At 37.6% G+C, this 22,066-nt stretch overlaps 1 protein-coding gene and 1 pseudogene across 6 annotated transcripts in view; one reads left to right on the top strand and one right to left on the bottom strand.

Annotated features, from left to right (window-relative positions):
* LOC122231224 overlaps positions 1 to 22,066 on the bottom strand; it is a 73,698-nt gene that overhangs the window by 46,836 nt on the left and 4,796 nt on the right. For 2 of the 6 annotated variants that reach the window (XM_042958708.1, XM_042958711.1), the window contains exon 2: positions 14,917 to 14,988. In XM_042958708.1, the coding sequence (XP_042814642.1) occupies positions 14,917 to 14,970 (54 nt within the window). In that variant the 5' untranslated portion in view covers positions 14,971 to 14,988. Of the gene's footprint in view, positions 1 to 2,518; positions 2,642 to 6,314; positions 6,379 to 14,916; positions 14,989 to 17,635; positions 17,751 to 22,066 lie in introns of all 6 variants that reach the window. The other 4 variants (XR_006208412.1, XR_006208411.1, XM_042958709.1 and 1 more) reach the window with 4 other exon arrangements.
* On the top strand, positions 12,238 to 12,409 carry LOC122231225 (annotated as a pseudogene).

Below are 22,066 nucleotides of genomic sequence, written 5' to 3'. Positions count from 1 at the left end.
TCCAGTTTCTTGCTTCATAGGACATGTCTTCCCCAGTCTTTCAAAGGAGGCTTCTAAATGTCAGGGCTGTGCTAGGTTCTAGGGATATGGGGGAAATATGTACAGTACTTTCCTCTAAGGAGCTCACCACTTAATCAACAATTACCAACAACAACAACAAAAAAAAAAAAATGCAGTAGAAGCTGGGACAAAAGAGAGCATAGGTACTACAGGAGCCCAGAAAACAGGCACCAGATCATGTAAGTTGTGATTTAAAGCTAAAGAATTTGTGAGTTTCTTTAAACACACATAAACTGCTCTTCACATGCCCCCCAACGTTATGCCTACCCAACAGTGTTCTTTCCTCCAAACCAGTCTCATATAGGTGACCCCAACATGGCAAAAAAAAATCCCACCATGACTGTCAAGGTCTAGTAATAAATTGAATGTTTTATTCTCCCCTGTGTTCTCTATATACATTTTCACATCTTGTTTTTTTTTTTTTCTTTTCAAGTGTGTTGTTTACTCTGGTTGGTAGAATATGATATTTAAAAGGTCAGGGTTTAATTTTATGGGCCATTTAGCTTCATTTGGAATGAGGACAAAGCCCCCACAACCAGAGGTATATCTGTCAATCAAAGCCAGAGGCCGCGGAAATGTCTGCTGTGACCTTGGTTACTGGGAGCCAGAGCAAGAGACCAGAGGTGGTTTACTCCTTTCAAAGCTATCATCATTACCAGGTAAGCAATCAGTTGGAAACAGGCGTTAGTTTGGCAGCAGTGTATATTCGTAAATAAGGGTAAGTGTGTGTGTGTGTGTGTGTGTGTGTGTGTGTGTGTGTGTAATGTTTTGCAATTCCCCTGAGGGCAGCAAAAATAATAATTATTATGAACCTACAAGCATAATTCCAGATACTGACAAGCACTTTCCCTTATAACTTTCATGTCTGTGTTCAATATCGCCTCTTCACAAAGCCTTTCTCTGATCAGCACTAGAATGTAAATTCACAGGAATTGTCTATTTCGTTCACGGTCCATAAAATGAAAGCCCTGAGCTTTTAAAATATCAAATTCCATCAATTACATTAAACAACACACTCAAAAAGAAAGACAAACAGAGATGTGAAATCATATACAAAGAACATCCACAGTGAAGACACAAGCATTAAATGGTCACTAGACCTGAAGGGCCTGGGGGCTGTTTCCCCATGTTGAGGCAGTGAATATGAGACCAGATGGGATGAGAGAACTGTTGAATGGGTGTAATAGAAGATGTGGCATTTCAAGAGTGATATACGTCAAAGACAACCACTAAACTCTTCACAGCTTACATGGTCTGGTGCTGTCTTCTGGGAGCAGTTCCTAGGACGGTGCCTGTCACATGGTCGCTGCTCAATAACTATTTATTGAATGTCTAGTGGAATAAACAACCAAGTTCTTTAGTGAAGCTTTTCTTTCTTTTCACTTAGCTTTATAAAAAAGTAGCACAGTGAGGGGTGCCTGGGTGGCTCAGTTGGTTAAGCGCTGACTTTGGCTCAGATCATGATCTCAAGGTTCTGAGTTTGAGCCCTGCATTGGGCTTGGTGCTGACAGCTCAGAGCCTGGAACCTGCTTTGGATTCTGTGTCTCCCTCTCTCTGCTCCTTCCCCACTTGTACTCTGTCTCTCAAAAATAAATAAACATTTAAAAAATTTTTTTAAAAAAAGAACATTGAAATAGTTAAACATTTATTTTAGCGTAAAAAGATAATGCCAGGTCTTGATCTCACCCCATTTTTCACACACCCAGTTCCCACATCCTAATAGCAACCTCCCCCATTATCATTTCCATTAGTTTCTTATTTATCCTTCCAGTTTGTTTATGCAAATCACATACAACTATATTTTTATTTAATTATGCAAAATATAATGTGATATACACTCTGATATTAACCTTGCCTTTTTTCACTTAATAATGTAACCTGATGAACAAAGAAAGTATTATATTTGAATACTATATGAATAGTATACAGTCATAAAAAAAAGAAGGAAATCCTACCATTTGGACAATATAGATGGATCCCCAGGGCATTATGCTAAGTGAAATGAGTCAGACAGAGAAACACAAATATTGTATGATCTCATTTATATATGAAGTCTAAAAAAACAAAGAAACTCATAGAAGAGAACAGGTTGGTGGCTGCCAGAGGCAAGGGGTAGGGGTGAGCAAAATGAGTGAAGGTGATCCAAAGGTACAAACTTTCAGTCATAAGATAAACAAGTTCTGGAGATATAATGTACAGCATGATGACTATAGATAAAAATACTGTATTGTATATTTGAAAGTTGCTAAGATCTTACAAGATCTTAACAGTTCCCATCACAAGAAAAAAAATGTAACTACATGAGGTTATAGATGTTAACTAAATCTACTGTGGTGATTATTTTGCAAGATATACATACATCAAAGCATTGTGTTCTATAATTTAAACAAATACATTGTTATATGTTGGTTATATCTCAATAAAACTATGGAGGAAAATATAACTTGGAGATTCTTACATATTCAACTTGGAGAATGACTTAAAGTTTTTTACAGTTCCAGTTAATTCCATTGTATGACTGTTCCACAGATTATTAAGCCAGTCCATGTGGATGGATGTTTGTGTCGTTTCCAATCTTTTGCTATTGAAAAGAAAACAAAATCACTCTATACTATATGATAGGGTAAATTCCCAGAGATGGAGCTGCTGGGTCAGATAGTTGATATATTAATAATTTTACATATATATTGCCAAGTTGCCTTCCAAAGTAGTTATACAAACTTATATCCTCATCAGCAATGTAAGAGAAAGTCTGTTTCCCCACAGCCTTGCCAACAGAGTTTTATTTAACTTGGAATTTTGTTAATTTAATAGGTAAAAAAATAGTATCTCAGGATGGTTTTAATTTGCATTTCTCTTATGACACAGAGCACTTTATTTCTAAGAATGGACACTTCATAGTTTTCTTATGTTTCTATTAGGTTAATAGTATTTTTATACTTCACTTACAGGAACACATTATATAGGGAGATTAGCCCTTTCTCTGTAATGTGAGTTGCAAAAACTGTTTTCCACTGCTGTGTTGATTAATGTTTAACAGTGGTCTCTGGGGAAAATATGCCCTGGTTCACAGCATTTGGCAACTTCCATGATGTAAATGTTCCCACCACAGATAATGTCAAGCTACCAATATGATATCTCTAAATGTGGAATTGGAAAGAGATGTGCAGCAGCGGACCATTATATAATATCTCCACGGTACAGACACAATACGTATAAATAACCTCAAGAGCATGGATGACAGTAAAATGTAGTTAAACAATTAGAAAGGGATGCGTTTGGAGTATTTTTTACCTTTGTTTGTAACATTCTGTGTTTAATTATAAGCCTGTATGACTTAATTTTAAATAATGGCTGTGTTTGATAATCAGCTTTCAAAATTCTTGAAAATTAAATAATCAGCTCCTGTGAGCCAGTGCAGGCCACCTCCAATGCATTACTGCCTCTTATTCCATTTGTTTTTTGCCTTTTGACTTTTTCTCAAATGATGTTTTTCACCATACAAGTGTTTGATTTTGATGTCATTCTTTTGTTTTTGTTTTTTAAGAGAGAGAGAGGCACCTTGGTGGCTCAGTCAGTTAAGCATCCGACCTCGGCTCAGGTCATGATCTCTCAGTTCATGGGTTTGAGCCCCACATCAGGCTCTGTTCTGACAGCTCAGACCCTAGAGCCTGCTTTGGATTCTGGTATCCCTCTCTCTCTCTCACTCTGCCTCTCCCCCACTTGTGCTCTGTCTCTCTCTCTCTCTCTCTCTCTCAAAAAATAAATAAACATTAAAAAAAATTAAAAAGAGAGAGAGCACTAGCAGGGGAGAGAGGCTGAGGGAGAGAGAGAGAATCTTAGGCTCTATGCTCAGCGCAGAGCCCAACACGGGGCTCCATCTCATGACTGTGAGATCATGACCTGAGCTGAAATCAAGAGTCATATGTTTAATGAACTGAGTCACCCCGGCGCCCCTGATGTAGTTTTATTCATCAGTCCTATTTTTATGAGTTCAGAATTTTGAATAATGATTAGAAGACCATTCCCATTCCAAGATTATAAAAGAATTTTCTCATGTTTTCTTCTAGTACTTTTATGGTTTCATTTTTACATTTAAATCTTTAATCCATTTGTTATGTGTGAGAGGTAGGGCTTCTACTTTCATTTTTTTTCAGAGGCCTATCCAGTTATTTCACACCAGATGTTGAATGGTTCATCTTTTCCCATCCTTAATAATAATAATAAAGCCATCTTTATACAGTGCAGCTTTCTTGATTTCAATGATCATGGTATTTACCATCATTTGAATAAAAAGTTTTAATTATGATTGCATTTTATGAACAGCTTCCCTGTATCTGCTCATTTGATTCTTTAACCTGTAGTGGTAGGTTGGATAGATTATAATAGCTATAATATTTTTATGCCCAGCATACTTTCCCATCCTCTGCTTCCTGAATCCTTTAGGGAATTTTCCCTCCATGCAAGGTGATCCTGGAAAGGATCTATGGTATACTGGCCAAGTCACTGGGTTACACATATGATTTAGGCTGGCCAATCAACAAATCCCACCACACAGTGATTGGCTAGGGTTTAGACATCTAACCTGAGCAAGGCAATGTAATCTTCCTTGGGACTGATATCTGAATGAGATTTTCCGTTAGAATTGTTAAGCTGGTAGATACATTTTTTAGATCTTCTTAGCTGACACAAAATTAAAATGGTGTGAGAATAAATCCAAATAAAAACAAGTAGAGCTAAGAAATGGAGAGCCAGAAAGTTCTGAAGGGATTCTTTAGGTCTCAGGATCCAGCCAATGCCCCTTGGACATCCAGAATGAAGCCTATAAATTCCTTCCCCCCCCACCCAACTTAACCTAGTTCAACATGGCTTCTTATAGCTTACAATCAAAAGAGTTCTAATTCTCTTCAATAGATATTATTGTTCCCACATTACAGAGGAAGAAACAGAAGCTAGGAGAGTTTAGATTCAATCATGATGAAGAGTGTTTCCCACTCTTAGCTCTTACTTCCTGGTACCCATTTTTCTAGCACTGACACTACCCACTCCCCCCAATGACCACTTTGTGTACTGTATCCCAAAGAAGATTCTCTGATGATGACAGGAAAAAAGGCCATGAAAAGGAATGGAGGCTGCTTATTATCCTTTAAAATATTCAAGATCCTAAATTAGATTGTTCTATTACTTCTTATCAGCTTTTCCTATAGCAAGGTGAAAATCTCCTTGACTCAACTTCTCAATATAATCAAGGTCTTGGCTTTATCCCTAGTGTCTCTGGCTAGACGAATGTAAAAGGTTGTTATCCAGCAATGATATACTCAAATCAGCCCCAGAGCTTCATTGCACACTGGGAGAACAAATTTGTTTTTTTAAAGCTCTTTTGTAATTTGTATTTCTTCATGCGCTCTGGAGTAGTGAATACCTAGGAAACAGAATAATACTGAGTTGGAACAAGCTCCTCTAAAAATTCTTTTTCCTATTGAACAGGTAACAATTAGAGCTTCACAATTAGACATCTTTTCTTTTATCTTGAAGTATAGATTGCTGTTAAAATGCAAACAGCCCCTGAACATGTTTACACTCAAGTCTTATTCAATATGTACACCTTAATGTGAATTCATTTAGCAGATTATTTCCTTGGAGTATTATTTTCACTGAGGGAGTAGGAGGCAAAAGAGGATAAGTAGTCAGAGAAGAAGACTGAGAGGAGAGGTAGGGGTGCTACTGGCAGGAGAAAGAGGTTGGAAATGGAAAGATGGAGACAATTACTAAAGGCTTACCTTCCCAAGTCACTTCTGAAATACAGCTGCGAACCACAGTCAGGATTAGGACAAACTGATATGACAGCTACCATTAGGAATGAATTGAATTAGACAGGTTCTCTCAGCCCTGAGGGGAGGCTCTAATTTAGCACCAGAACCAGCCATCTCATTATTTTCACATTTTCTTCTACTAGATCATTTTTGGCATTGCTCAAAACCCTTCATGAGCTGGAATCAATTTGCATCCAGAAACAGACCCTACCATTTGTAGCATGTAACTGCAGCTGTCCCATACTGTCAGCAAGCACCAGCTCCCTGAGCAATTTACTACCTGGACAGAACATTTCAGAAGCTTATCTGTTCTCAACTGTCATCCAATATCCTAGTGGATTCCTCATCTATAAAACTTTAACTACCCAAACAAGTTCTTATTCCAAGTTTCTTGTAGTGGCTAAGAGTGTCTTTGTTCCCATTTTTTGTGACTGCACCCACCTTCATTTGGGTCTCATGCCAAGGCCTCTAATGTCCTTTGGTCAAAGTCCAAGTGAAGGCAAAACTATGTTGAAAAAGAAGACATCATCAAAATGGCAGCTAGAAAGCTCCAAGCTTTCATCTCCCCACAGAAATATTTTCTAAAAGCAGAAACTAAACCAATCTTACTGGATCTCTGGAAAACACTCAAAGGTTTACAGCCACCAACCAAACACCTAATAATAATAATAATAACAATAATAATAATAAAAAGTGATCTTCAAACAGTAGGGAAGTTTTGTGGCATTTTTACTCACCCTTAGTCTACCCCTCCCCAGCATGGCAGTGGTTTTGGTCTTGAAGTGGTGGTAGCCTAGTTCCCAGTATTATCACTCAAACTGGAAGGAGCAGGGAAGACCTTATTTGCAAATTAGTGTGTATATCTGTTCGAAATTGTCTGGTGGATACCTAAAGGACTGAGGTAAGGAGCTTGTCTCTGTTATGTCTAACTCGGAAATCATACAGGAAAAGCAGTGGACACTACTCATAAATTTGCAAGATGACTACAGACCCACAGACTTCTGGGGCAAGAGATTACAAGTGGAAACACAACAGACTATTTAAGGCACAGAGGAAAACCTGGGATGCAACTGGGAAATTAATATGCGGGGGAATTTAGGAAGCCACATGCATATCCAAGCAAGATGCATGCTCAGAAAAAGTCTGAGAAGATCTTAAGCTTTCACCTTGAGCAGACTGCTAGCCTCAGAACAAGCCTACCTAAGTGCTGAAGGAATGCCCTAGCATAAAATCAATCTACAAACACTGGAAGAGTTCTGGGCATTTAAGGAAATCTCGATAAAAACAAGTGCCAAATGTCAGCTAAAGGCACAGAGACTTCAGTGATCATATGCAGAGGATTGGCCTCTGCAAAAATAGTCGGAAGAACACTAAAAAACTACAGACTACTACAGACTTCAACAACACACACACACACACACACACACACACACACACAATCAAACCCTGGGGAAGGGGGAGAAATGTGATCTCCAGAGGTTACTATATTATAATAGCTAAATTCCAATTTTCAGCAACAAATCACTAGGTATAGATAAAAACAGAAAAATATATCTTATTCAAAGAAACAAAATAAATTCACAGAAACCATTCCTGAAAGAGCCCAGACATCAGACTTACTACAGAAAACTTAAATATGCTCAGAGACCTAAAGGAAAACATGGATAAAGAACTAAAGAAAACCAGGGAAATGATGTACAAACAAAATAATAACAGCAACAAAGACATAAATTTTAAAAAAGAAGTGAACAGAAATTCTGGAGCTGAAAATTACAACATTTGAAATGAAAAATTCACTAGAGAGATCCAACAGCAAACTTGAACAAATAGAAGAAAGAATTAGGAAACCTGAGAACCAGACAATTGAAATTATGGAGTCTGAGGAGCAGAAACAAAAAGAATGAAGAAAAGTGAACAGAATCTAAGGGACCTGTGGGATACTATGAAATATGCCAACACCACATTATGTGAGTCCTAGAAGAGAAAAGAGAAAGGGGAAAAGACTATTCGAAGAAATAATGTAAAACATCCTAAATTTGATGAAGTACATAAATCTACAAGTCCAAGAATACATAAATTTTATGACTCCAAGAAGCCCAATGAATTCAAAGTAGGGTAAACTCAAAAAGATCCAGTTGAGACACATTATAAGCAAACTGTCCAAAGCTAAAGAAAGAATCTTGAAAGTGGCAAGAGGAAAGTGAACCATCACCAAGTATTAGGGATCCTCAATAAGAATATCAACCAATTTCTCACAAGAAACCTTGGAGGCCAGAGGAATGTAGAATGAAATGTTTAAAGTGATGAAGAATAAAAACTGTCAACCAAGAGTTCAATAGCCACCAAAACTTTCCTGGAAAAATAAAGGAGAAATTAAGACGTTCCGAGGTAAACAGAAACTCAGGGTATTCACTATCATTCAGTAATGCCTTACAAGAAATGCTTCAAGTTAAAATGAAAGGATGCTAGACAGTAACTTGAAGCTCTATGAAGACATAAAGATCTCTGATAAAGGAATTAAGAGAAAAAATGCATAAAATAATTACAAATCTATGTTATTGGGCACTGTTTGGGGTCAAATTATGTCCCCCTCAAAATTAATATGTTGAAGTCTTAACCTTCTGTACCTCAGAATATGACTTTGTTTTTGTATAAGGTCATTGCAGATAAAATTAGTTAAGATGAGGTCACAATGTAGTATGGTGGGTCCCTAATCCAATATGACTGATGTAACTATAAAAAGGGGAAATTTAGAGACAGGCCCACAGAAAGAATGTCATATGACCATGAAGGCAGAGACTGGGATGATGTTTCTGTAAGTGAAAGAACACCAAAGATTGTTAGAAAACCACCAGAACGTAGGTAAGAGGCATGGAACAGATTGTCTCTCACAGCCTCAGAAGGAAGCAGTCCTGCTGACATGTTGATCTTGGACTTCTAGCTGCCACAATTGTAAGATAACAAATTTCTACTGTTTAAACCACCCAATATGTGGTAACTTGTTAGAGTAGCACTAGGAAACTAATATAGGTACATAATATATAAAAATGTGACTTGTTACATCAGTAACATAAAGTTGGGTGGGGAGGGGGATACAGCTGTAGAGAAGTGGAGGTTTTGTATGCAATTGAAATTAAGTTATCAATTCAAATTAGGTTGCTATAACTTTAGGATATTTTATGCAATTATCATTGTAGTCACAAAAATATAGCTATTGAATACATACAAAAGGAAATAAGAGAATCACCATCTGTCACTACAAAAAAATTAACAAAACACAAAAGAAAGCAGTAATGGATTAAATGAAAAACAAAAAACTATAGGACATATAAAAACGAAATAGCAAAATGACAAATGTAAGTTCTTTATTATCAGTAATTATTTTATTTTTTCTTCCAAGTTTTTTATTTAAATTCCAGTTAGTTAACATATAGTGTGATATTAGTTTCAGGTATAGGATTTAGTAATTCATCACTTATCAGTAATTACTTTAGATGTAAATGGATTAAACTCTCCAATCAAAAGGCAGAGACTAGCAGAACTGATTTAAAAATATGATCCAACTGTGCTCGCTTCGGCAGCACATATACTAAAAATATGATCCAACTATATACTGTCTACCAGAGACTCACTTTAGATCCAAAGACACATAAAGGGACTGAAAATGGAAGGGTGGAAAAAGATATTCCATGCAAACAATAATCAAAAGAGCACTAGGATGACTATACTAATATCAGACAAAGTAGAAATAAAGTTAAAGTCTGTTACAAGAGACAAATAAGTATTGAGGAGGGCACCTGTTGGGATGAGCACTGGGTGTTGTCTGGGAACCAATTTGACAATAAATTTCATAATAAAAAAAAGGAGATAAATAAGGACATTATATCTTGACAGAAGATTCAATTCATCAAAAAGATATAAGTATAAGCATGTATGCACTAATCAGCATATATATATATATATGCTTTCATACATATATTCAAAACAATTCTAAATAAATTTTAAAAAATTGATATCATACATCTTTAGGATTATTTATTTAATTTGAGAAAGAGAGAGAGTGCACAAGCAGGGGAGTGGCAGAGAGAGAGAATCTCAAGCAGGCTTTATGCTGTCATCGCTGTCAGAGCAGAGCCCAATACAGAACTCAAACTCACAAACCATGAGATCATGACCTGACCTGAAACCAAGAGTCAGATGCTTAACCAACTGAGCCACCCGGGTGCCCCCAATGCATCATCTTAGCAAAATAGAATGAAACTAGAAATCAAAAATAGAAGGGAAGTTTAAAAAATCAAAAATATGTGGAAATTAAAGAACATAGTCTTAAACAATCAATGAGTTGGAGAAGAACTCACAAGTGAAATTAGATAATACATTGGTAAAAATTAAAATGAAAATAAAACATATCAAAATTTATGGAATGTAGCAAAAGTAGTTCTAATAGGGACATTTACAAGGGTAAAAACTTACATTAAAAAGAGTAAGGGAGAGGGAGAAGCAGAAAAGGAAGAAGAAGGAGGGAAGAGGAAGAAAAAAGAAGGAGGAGAAGAGGAAGAGGAAGAGGGGGAGGTAGAGGAGGGAAGAAGGGAGGGAAAAGAAAAAATATGGAAGGAAGGAAGGAAAGGTATCCACATGGGGGGGGGGAGAAAAAGGTAAAATTACCTGTGTTCACAGTCAACATGATCTTATATGTAGAAACCTTAAAGATTCTACACACACACACACACACACACACACACAACACACATACACACAAACACTGTTAAAACTAATAAAAAATTCAGAAAACTTACAGGATACAAAAATCAACAGTCAAAAAGAGTGCATATTTCTATATTGCTATTTCTATATAATAGCAATAAACAATCTAAAATGAAAATTCCATTTACAATAGCACCAAAAAGAATAAAGTGCTTAGAAACAAACTTAACCAAGGAGGAAAAATAAGTGTGCACTTACAACTATAAAATGTGGCTGAAAAAAATTAAAGACAGAAATAAATGGTAAGACATCCCATGTTTATGGATTGGAGACTTAATAATATTAAGATTTCAATACTATCAAAAAGCAATCTACAGATTCAATGATATTTCTATCAGAATCCCAATGACATTTTTTGCAGAAATAGAAAAATCCATTCTAAAATTCACACAGAATCTCAAGGGACCCCAAACAGCCAAAACTATATTAAAAAGAAAAATAAAGTTGAAGAACTCACACTTCTTGATTACAAAACTTACTATAAAGCCACAGTAATCAAAACAGCATGGTACTGGTATAAGTATAAACATATAGAATAGAGCCCCCAGAAATAAAGTCTCATTTTGTGGTCAAATGATTTTCAAGAGGGGTGCCAAGACTATTTAATGGAGAAAGGGTAGTCTTTCAACAAATGGTGTTGGGAAAGTTGGATATCCATATGCAAAAGAATGAAACCGGACCCTTACCTTAGCATCGTATGTAAAAATTAACTCAGACTGGATCAAAGACCTAAACATAAGAGCTGAAACTATAAAACTCTTAGAAGGCAATATAGAAAAAAACTCTTAACATTGGATTTTGGCAATGATTTCTTGGATATGACATTAAAAACAAATAGACAGGGGCGCCTGGGTGGCGCAGTCGGTTAAGCGTCCGACTTCAGCCAGGTCACGATCTCGCGCTCCGTGAGTTCGAGCCCCGCGTCAGGCTCTGGGCTGATGGCTCAGAGCCTGGAGCCTGTTTCCGGTTCTGTGTCTCCCTCTCTCTCTGACCCTCCCCCGTTCATGCTCTGTCTCTCTCTGTCCCAAAAATAAATAAAAAAACGTTGAAAAAAATTTAAAAAAAAAAAAAAAAAAAACAAATAGACAACAACAATAAAAAGTAGATAAATTGGACCAAATTAAAATTAAAACTTTTGTTACTCAAAGGACACTATCAAGAGAGTGAAAAGATAACACACCAAAAGAGAGAAAATACTTGCTGATCATATATCTTTTATCCAGAATATATAGAATTCCTACAACTCAACAACAAAAAACAAACCAATATAAAAAGAGGAAAAAGACTTGAAAAGGCATTTATCCAAAAAAGATATACAATTGGTGAACAAGCAAATGTAAGGATGCTCCACATCACTGCCATTTGGGAGATGCAAATTGAAACCACAAGGAGATACTAGTTCATGCTCAAAAGCATAGAAAGGAAGGGAGGGAGGGAAGGAGGAAGGAAGGAAGGAAGGAAGGAAGGAAGGAAGGAAGGAAGGAAGGAAGGAAGGAAGGAAGAGGGAGGGAGGGAGGGAGTAAAAAGGAAGTGTTGGTGAAGATGTGAGAAACTGGAACCCTTTTTCAGCCATTTGCCTCATCGCATCCAAGCAAACAAGATGGATCACCAGCAGCTCTACTGGAGCCATTCAAGGAAATGTGGCCAGCATTCTCATTTCTTGCTGCATCTGCTCAAACCAGCACGCTCTGAACTGGAAATACAGCCTCAATATGTGCTGCTGGTGTTTCTGTCAGGACACGAAGGATATAGGCTTCATTAAGTTGGATTAACTGAACTTCCTTGAATGGGTTATCCAAGATACCTACCTTAATTGCAGATATCCAAGATACCTACCTAGTGTCAACTCATTGTACATAAAATAAAAATACTTCAATTATGAAAAAAAAAAAGAGTTGGAACTCTTGTTCACTGCTGGTGGGAATGTAAAATGCAGCCACTTTGGAAAACAGGTGTTGTGGTCCCTCACAAGGGTAAACATAAACTATACTACCATAGGATTCAGCACTTCCACTTCTAGGCTTATATTCAAAAGAATTTAAACCAGGGACTCAAACAGATACTTGTATACCAATATTCATAGCAAGACACTCCAAGTGTCCATCAACAGACAATGGACAAACAGAATGTAGTATACATATACAATGGAATGTTTTCTAGCCTTAAAAACAAATCAAATTCTGGTACATGCTACAACATGAACAAACCTTGAAAACAGTATGCTAAGTGAAATAAACCAGATTAAAAAAGGACAGATATTACATGATTCCACTTTATGAGTTACCGAGAATAGGCAAATTCACAGAAACAGAAAGTAGAATAGAGGTTTCTAAGGACTGTGGGAAGGGTAGAATGGGAGTTATCGTTTAATGTACACAGAGTTTCTGTTTGGGATAACGAAAGTGTTCTGGCAAGGATTAGTGGTAACGTTTGCACCACAATTCAAATGTACTTAATGTCCCTGAATTATACACTTAAAAATGGTTAAAATGGGGGGCTCCTGGGGGGCTCAGTTGGTTATGCATTCGACTTCAGCTCAGGTCACAATCTCATGGCTTGTGGGTTCGAGCCCCATGTCGGGCTCTGTGCTGACAACTCTGAGCCTGGAGCCTGCTTTGGATTCTGTGTCCCCCTCTTTCTCTGTTCCTCCCCCACTTGCATTGTCTGTCTCTCTCCCAAAAACAAATAAATATTTTTTAAAAATGGTGAAAATGGTAAATTTTCTGTTATGTGTATTTTACCACAATAAAAAAACTTAACTATACTGGGGATGAAATGTGTTTTCATAGCCCTCCCAAACCACCCATTAAGTGTCATTTAATTTTTTTCCCTTTATTTAACCAAAATTTATTGAAAGCTAACCAATTGTCAGCTCTCTGGCAGGTTCTCAGCTTTCAAAGATACACAAAAAAATAGTCTTTGTCATAAAGGACTTTATAATGTGCTTGGAAAAACATAAAATAAAATTAACAGATAAAACCATGTGATAAGTATCATGGTATTGGTTAAGTATACAGAAGTTATGAAGCACATAGGTAGGAGCATTTAGCTCAAGCAGGAAATGTCTGGAAACATCCTTTCTAAAGGATATTAGTGACTAAGCTGAGTCTCAACATATATGAGTTAGCCAGAGGAAAGGGGAAAAGGGTTTCTCAGGCAAGAGACGTGATACATAAAAAGACACAGACAGTAAAGAGAATATAAACAGATTGGGAAAATATGCAGATTGAGAAATATAAGCAGAATATAAGCAGATTGGGAAAATATGATAACATGAAATTGGTGATGGTAAGGTGATGAGAGGAAGATAAATATTGGAGAGTAGACAAGGCTCAGAAAATAGATATCTTACATTATATGGGAGTTTGAACTGTATCCTAAGGGCAATGAGTAAAACATTGTACAAGCTTTTAGAAAGAGAAATCATGTGATCAGCTCTGTATCCCTGGCTACACTGTGGAGAATGGACAGAAGAGGGGCTCAACTCACCAGTCTTACACATGAGAACTGGTGAAGGGCCTGAACGAAGGTGCTGGTAATGGCCATGGAGACCGGCAGAAAGAATTAACAAATGTTCATGATAACAACTCAGGAGACTAGTTACTGGTTGGGTATGGGTGATGGGAAGACTAAGGTTTCTACCTTGGGAAATTTGGTGAATGGTAATACGATTCACTGAAATGAGAAACTCAAAGGAAGAAATAGGTCCAGGGCAAGATAAATAATTTTTCTTTGGAAATGTTGCATGTGAAATGATCGTGGGGCAGGAACAGATGGCTATTCGTTGTGGAGCTCAGGAAAAATGCTTGATGTACAGATATATATTGGTGAGCCCACTAAATAAAAAGGAGACTTTGCCTTAAATTCAAGGAATTGACATCTAAATATAGAATCCCATTGTAAAGCAAATATACTCCTTCCAACACAGGGCAATTTAAGGAATGGAGCAGCTCCTCCACATGACATCGAAATCGAACCATAGGAGCAGTTGCCCTCTCAACTTTGAATGCAATAAACTTATGATAATAAACCAATTATTGGTAAACCTGGAAGCTTTCCAAATTGGTTCTCATTTTGAAGCAAGGAGGGACTTCTTCTGTATACCTTGCCTATGGCAATTCAAATCCTAAATCTCCTTTTATATTTGAGATGAATCCTTTGGAAATTTTGTCAACAACCAGAAAAGAATAACTAACAAAGAAAAACAAAATGAAATAAAAATAAAACAAGTGTTAGGGTGCTGTATTTTTTTATGGATATTCATCAGTTTTTCCCATACCTGTTCTTCCTTCCTTGTACTGCCAACAGAAATTCTTCTTCCTAACAAGTGCATTTTATTTGTAGAAGAGTCCTAAAAGCAGAAGAAAGGGATGAAATAAATACTGACACATGCAACAACATGACTGAGCTGTGAAAACAGGCTGAGTGAAAGAAGTCAGGCACAAAAGTACATATTGTATTATTCCATTTATAGTAAATGTCCACAACAGGCAAATCCATAGATAAAGAAAAATTTTTGCTTGCCAGGCTCTGTGGGTGGGGAGAACAAAAGGGTGACTGCTAGGGTGTACAGGGTGTCTTTTGGGGATGATGAAAAATGTTCTATATTGGTTGTAGTGAAGAACAATTCCATGGATACACTAAAACTATGGGAGTGTACACTTTAAAACAGGTGAATTGTATGGTATGTGAATTAGATCTTCAATAAAACTGTTACTAAAAAATAGTGGAAGAGGGAAACACAAGATTGGGCCAGAGTAACATGTGATGATGGGAAAAGGGTCAGAAAGTTGCTGACTTTGCAGATGGAAAAAGGAGACCGGGAGCCAAGGAATGCAGGTGGCCTCTGGAAGGTGGAAAAGACAAGAAGATGGATTCTCCCCTTGAGCTTCCAGAAAGGGACAGCCCTGCCTACACCTTGCTTACAACCCAGCAGGACCTGTGTCAAGGCCCATAGAACTAGAAGACAATACATTGTGTTGTGTTATGCCACTAAATGTGTGGTAATTATTGTTATGGTGGTCATCAGTTGTGAGTGAGAGTAGGAAAGGAGGTATTGGGGGTTTGACAGAAGAGATATTAGGAAATAGTCATCTAGGAAAATAAAAGAACAAACTGACTAGCAAAATGTAGTACGAGTACAAGACCGCATTAGGAAAACACTTAAGGGAATTGGGAACACCTTTTCCCCCATCTAGATGGCTACTATGGGAATTCTATTTTTGTAATACCTATCACTGGACAGTATTGCATTGATCTAAAGATGACCATCTGTCACAGGTTTGGTAAATCCCCATCTTACACTCCTTACCACAAATGCCTTCTAGATTGGGTTATTAACAAACTCACTGTCCCCCAAAATGAAAACAATAGGCAGCTAACTAAAGTCTTAAAGAAGTACTGACAAAACAAAAACAAAAACCCTCAATCCTTGCATAGGGTGCTGTTATTATTGCTTAACCCTTAAGACAAGCCACGGTCCAAACGTATATGCCAACAAAAAGTACACCCTAAAATAGTCAAGTCCTCCCTCTTCAGAGGAATCTCCCTAAGCTCTTTCTCAGGGATGGCCCTGTGAGATATAAACAGGGGAAATTCTCCCAGAAGACAGAACCTGGGGCACACATACTGAAATTATTCCTTACTAAGGGGGTGAGTTAACAAATGAATGTCTATGAGATCTGCTGGTCCTATGATCTCCTTCACTCAACTCTTCAGCAAGATAGGAGATAAAATCTGTAGCTGTGACCAGTGTATGTCACTTTCTCTTTTCTTCTTTCTAAAGGTTTTTAAGTTATAAATATCCTGTTTGTCTTTCATCACTTTACGTTTGTATTCTAGAACAACATACACACATTTAATTCATATGAATTCAAGTGGGCCTGAGAGAAAGAGGCATCAGATCATTTCACTCAGCAAGTGACTGTTCAGGGTAAGCATGAGAGAGAAGACATAAATGTGTCAATTCCTCAGCTGGTCTCAGTTTCCTGCCTGTTGCAGTGTGGACACCTAGCAATCTGAGTGCACATCTAGAGTCCCTAAATAGAAACCAACAACTTCCTCTGGTGCTCAATTGAAGAAAGAGCAATCTGTTCCAACACAGGAGGAAAAATCCACTGTGTTGGACTTTATTGAGAGGCAGCGTGGCAGCCTCCAATATGGCTCGTAAACACCACACATTTTGCTTTACAGTGATTTAAGAGATTTTCAAAGGTAATTTTAACTATACGTGATTTTTAAATTTGTAATATGCATTTGCTGTATTAAGAATTTTCAGGGCGGGGCACTTGGGTGGCTCAGTTGGTTAAGCATCCGACTTTGGCTCAGGTTGTGATCTCATGGTTCATGAGTTCAAGCCCCACATTGGGCTCTGTGCTGACGGCTCAGAGCCTGGAGCCTGCTTCAGATTCTGTGTCCTCCTCTCTCTCTGCCCCTTCACCACTGTCTCTCTCTCTCTCTCTCTCAAAAATAAATAAACATTTTTTTTAATTCAGAAAAAAAAAAAGAATTTTGGGGGCACCTGGCTGGCTCAGTCAGAAGAGCATGCAGCTCTTGATCACAGAATTGTGAATTCAAACTCCATGTTGGGTGTAGAGATTACTTTAAATAAATAAACAAATAAACAAATAAATAAAACGTTTAAAAAAGACTTTTTAATTCTGTTATAGACAATAAGAAAAATAAAAAATAAGGAGGCTAGATGAAACAGTACAGAAGCAAATGGCATTAGGGGTATATTGGAGAGATATAAAAATAAGTAGATCATACATGTTCTGAACTACAAAGTGAAAGAAGAACCAAGATGTACCAAATATTCACAATTCACTAAAGATGCATGAGGTACTTTAAGTGTTCAACATTTATGAGGTCTTAAATCAGCCATCCACAGATGATACCATTCTGGCCTCACTTGTCCTCTGCCCAAGAAATGTGGAATAAATCCACAGCTACTCACCAGGCTAATTTGTGAAATACAGCTATTGACTAGGTGTACTTGCCTTTGCAATCTTTCTAACAGACAAGTGTGTCTGTTGGCTCCATGTAGCTTCAGTCTGTTGGACCCCTGCTCAAACTCAATTCTGATCCTCATTACCTCACCATAGGTGAGGAAAGCTGACACAGGAAGGGAAAAAAAGGATTAGGAACATTGTATGGCCTATATTTGGGTAGTATGGGTCTTTCAGCCCACTTGTACCTTATCCACAGTATGTTAATCTCCCTCACCTCTTTCCCCTTACTTCTCACTACCAGTACCTCAAGGTAATTTCTCACATGGCAGGAGCTGATTTTAGACCCTTTGCGAAGGTTGTGACTCTACTGTTTTGAGGATCATTAAATTTGTCATTTAGCCCATAGATTGCAAAATTGTGTACAACCATATCCAGACTTGATTCTGTTCATTCTGGGAATCAGATAAATGTAGCAGCTGGGATGTCTTTGAATAGTTTCTCAGTAAGAGGTGTCAAGCTATCTGTTGTTCTGTGTGATGAAATTACATTATATCAGACAAGGGAGTTTATGAAATTGGATATATGGGAAGAAATATGTGTGTACTCTACTATGAGATTGTCTGCCTGGCATGCCCCATTCTCCTGGAAACTGTTCCTCAGCGTCCACATATCTGGCATGAAAGCCTCATGTTCTTATCATGTCCATTGCCTTGAATTAGGTGAGTGGTTTAGGGATGAGTACCTGACCTGAGCTAAACCAATAAGCCCCTTGGTTGGGATTTTTGAATTTAGGATTCAAAAAATTAAGGTCAGTTCCTCTCCAACGTAGACATTTGCGTAGTGTATTCCTACAAATTGCAGTACATTAGGATTTTAACCTGATGCCTTGGGTTCTAGAGCTAGATTGTTTAGATTTGAATCCTGACTCTGACATTTACTATCTACGTGAGCTTGGGCAAATGGCTTAAATCTCTCTTTAGCTTCCTTAACTGTTGAAGTAGAGATAATTATAATATCTACTTCATATGGTTGTAGTGAATATTAGAAGAACTTAGAATGGTACTTTGCACTCAAATAACGTTACTTATATTTGCTCTTTAAAAATAGAGACAAAGTATTTTATTTTTCCCAAATCTGACTTCAATTCAATGTTGTTCAATTTAGCATTTATTATTTGTGCACATACTATATTCCAAGCATTACGTTAAGCTTAGGAAAAAAATATTGTGCCCAAAGAGACATGGTCCCTACCTTCATGGAACTTAATAGTTCAGTGGCAGGGGCAAATATTAAAGAAATAGTCACATAAATACAACTACGAGAAGTGCTATGAAGGATAAGTAGAAGGTGATATGAGAGGTTATAATTGGAATACCAGTCTAAACTTCCTTATGAAAGCAATTTAAGAGTTAGTATGGAAAGAGGAAGTTGGAGAAAGTTTTCCAGACAGAGGGGTCATGCACAAAGGCCCTGAAATGGGAAAGACCTTGAAGATTTAGGAAATTTAAAAAATGGTCAGTGTGGCTCAGATATAGTAAGAAAAGGAGCTAGAAAGAGGTATAAAATGAGGTGCCTGGGTGGCTCAGTTGGTTAGGTGACCTACTTCGGCACAGGTCATGATCTCATAGTTTGTGAGTTCCAGCCCCGCGTCAGGCTATGTGCTTACAGCTCAGAGCCTGGAGCCTACTTCAGATTCTGTGTCTCCCCTCTCTCTACCCCTTCCCTGCTCATGCTCTGTGTCTCTCTGTCTCTTAATAAATAAAAAAATGTTAAAAAAATAAAAAAATAAAAAAAGGGAAGAGGTATAAAATGAGGTTTTTATAGGCAGGGAGAAGATCATTCAGGACCTTGTAAGAGGAGGAGGATAACAAAGATTCAAGATCTTGGAAGTTAGGTTAAGAATTTTTTATCAGGATGGTAGTAGTTGAAAATGAGAGTAGACAGGGTTAAGAGATATTTAGTAAAAAGGGAAAGAAGCAAGTATCTATCCTGCTGTCTTATATAAATTAAACCACTAAGTAATCCGATAATTGAAGAGGGGTAACTTCCCTCTGTAGAAACATTGCAGCTAATATGTGAAGAATGATAGAATTATATCCCCATTTAAAACTCCTAATGAATGAATTTCTCCAGGCATTACTCAACAGCAGTTACAAAGGAGATTACATTAGAAGAAAGAAAAGCACACACTGTATGTCTTCTAATGGAAAAACAAACCACCACCTATGAAAACACCTTGTTAAAAAATTAAACCTGAATCTAATAAAACATCTAGATCTTACTACCAATTTATAAAAAATACAGAGGACAAAGGAACATGTTAAGTATACCATGGGGATGCAACTGACAAAATTCAGATTGTGGCCAAAACTACAGGACAAACAACTTACTTCCTTAAATAAAAATAAAATATTACTAGGAAAACAGAGACAAAAAATAGAAGATTATTTTTTAAAAAATAGAGAATTGGGGCACCTTGGTGGTGCAGTCGGTTAAGCATCTGACTTCAGTTCAGGTCATGATCTCAGGGTTCGTGAGTTTGAGCCCCATATCAGGCTCTGTGCTGACAGCTCAGAGCCTGGAACTTGCTTCGGATTCTGTGTCTCCTTTCTCTCTGCTCCTCCCCTGCTTGCACTCTCTCTCTCTCTGTCAATAATAAATAAATGTTAAAAAAAAAAAATTCTGTTAAATACAGAAGATTTAAAAGATACAGCAACAGGGGTGCCTGGGTGGCTCATTTGGTTAAGAGTCCAACTTCCAGGGGCGCCTGGGTGGCTCGGTTGGTTAAGGTCCGTCTTCGGCTAGGTCCTGATCTCACAACCCATGAGTTCGAGCCCCGTGTCCAGCTCTATGCTGACTACTTGGAGTCTAGAGCCTGCTTTGGATTCTGTGTCTCCCTCTCTCTCTTCCCCTCCCCTGCTCTCTCTCTCTCTCTCTCTCAAAAATAAACATAAAAAATTTTTTTAAAAAAAGTCCAATTTTGGCTCAGGTCATGATCTCAAGATTCTTGAGTGTAAGACCCTGGGGCTCTGTGCTGACAGCTAGAAGCCTGGAGCCTGCTTCAGATTCTGTGTCTCCCTCTCTCTCTGCCCCTTCCCTATTCATACTGTCTCTTTCTTTCAAAAAATTAAAATAAATTGGGGAGCCTGGGTGGCTCAGTCGGTTAAGTGTCCAACTTCAGCTCAGGTCGTGATCTAATGGTTTGTGAGTTGGAGCCCTGCATCGGGCTTTGTGCTGACAGCTCAGAGCCTGGAGCTTGCTTTGGATTCTGTCTCCCTCTTTCTCTCTGCCCCTCCCCTGATCACACTCTGTCTCTCTCTCAAAAATAAATAAACATAAAAAAAAATTAGCAAAAAAAAATTAAAAGAAAAACATTTTAAAAAATTAAAAAAAGATACACCAACCAAAATCAGCCAGTTCCTCTCTGAAACAAATTATACACATATAGTAATATTTATGAGTCTATTGGAAATGTAAATAATTTATATTATAAAATAATTGCTATTTTTAAATTATAATGGCATTGTGGCATTTTTTCTATCTTTTGTAGAGATATAGACTCAAATATTTACATAGAAAATCATACGATATCTGCAATTTGCTTCAAAATAATATGGGAAGGGGAAAATCGCTGGGGGTATGGAGGAAGCAACATTGGCCACTGGTTGGATTTGGGGGCTTGGGTGATAGGTACACACTTATATATTTTTTATGTTTTTTTTAACTCTTCTATATTTCATACGTGTAAAATTCTTCACTGCAAAAAAGTTATTTTTCTTTAATTTGGAAAGCATAATTGACATAAGTGAATAATAAATTGGATATCCTGCAAGGATGTGTATGATGGAGGTGTCAGGGATGATTCTGGGTTTCTGAGTTTTATTTCTAGATCTGAAGTGGTACCCTTCAGTGACTAAGAAAACAATGAGCGAGAACTATGTTTACAGAAGGCCATTACTCTATTTTGGACATGTTGAGTCTGAGGTGTCTCTGAGACAACCAAGCAAAGTAGAACTAATAGGCAGTTAGATAGGCAGACAGGGAACTGGGTAGGCAGAACTGGGCTAGTGGTATACATTTAAGAATCAATAGTTGCCTGGGCATTGGTTTCCAGACTTGAGCATTGATCCGAAATACTTGGGAGAGTTCATACAAACACAGATCACTGGGCCCTAACCCCAGAGCTTCTGATTCATAGGCCTAGGGATGATTTAAGAATTTACATTTCTCAATGAGAAAGAATGAATCATGCCATTTGCAGCAACATGGATGGAACTGGAAGGTATTATGCTGAGTGAAATAAGTCATTCAGAGAAGGACAAATATATGTTTTCACTCATATGTGGATCTTGAGACACTTAACAGAAGACCAGGGGGGAAGGGAAGGTGAAAAAAATAGTTACAGAGAGGGAGGGAGGCAAACCACAAGAGACTCTAAATACAGAAAGCAAATTGAGGGTGGAGAGGGCAAAGGGGTGA

Source organism: Panthera tigris, chromosome D1 (assembly GCF_018350195.1).
Source record: "Panthera tigris isolate Pti1 chromosome D1, P.tigris_Pti1_mat1.1, whole genome shotgun sequence".
Taxonomy (NCBI): domain Eukaryota; kingdom Metazoa; phylum Chordata; class Mammalia; order Carnivora; family Felidae; genus Panthera; species Panthera tigris.
Note: the sequence above shows the minus strand (reverse complement) of the source record. Positions and strands in the feature narration are given on the sequence as shown.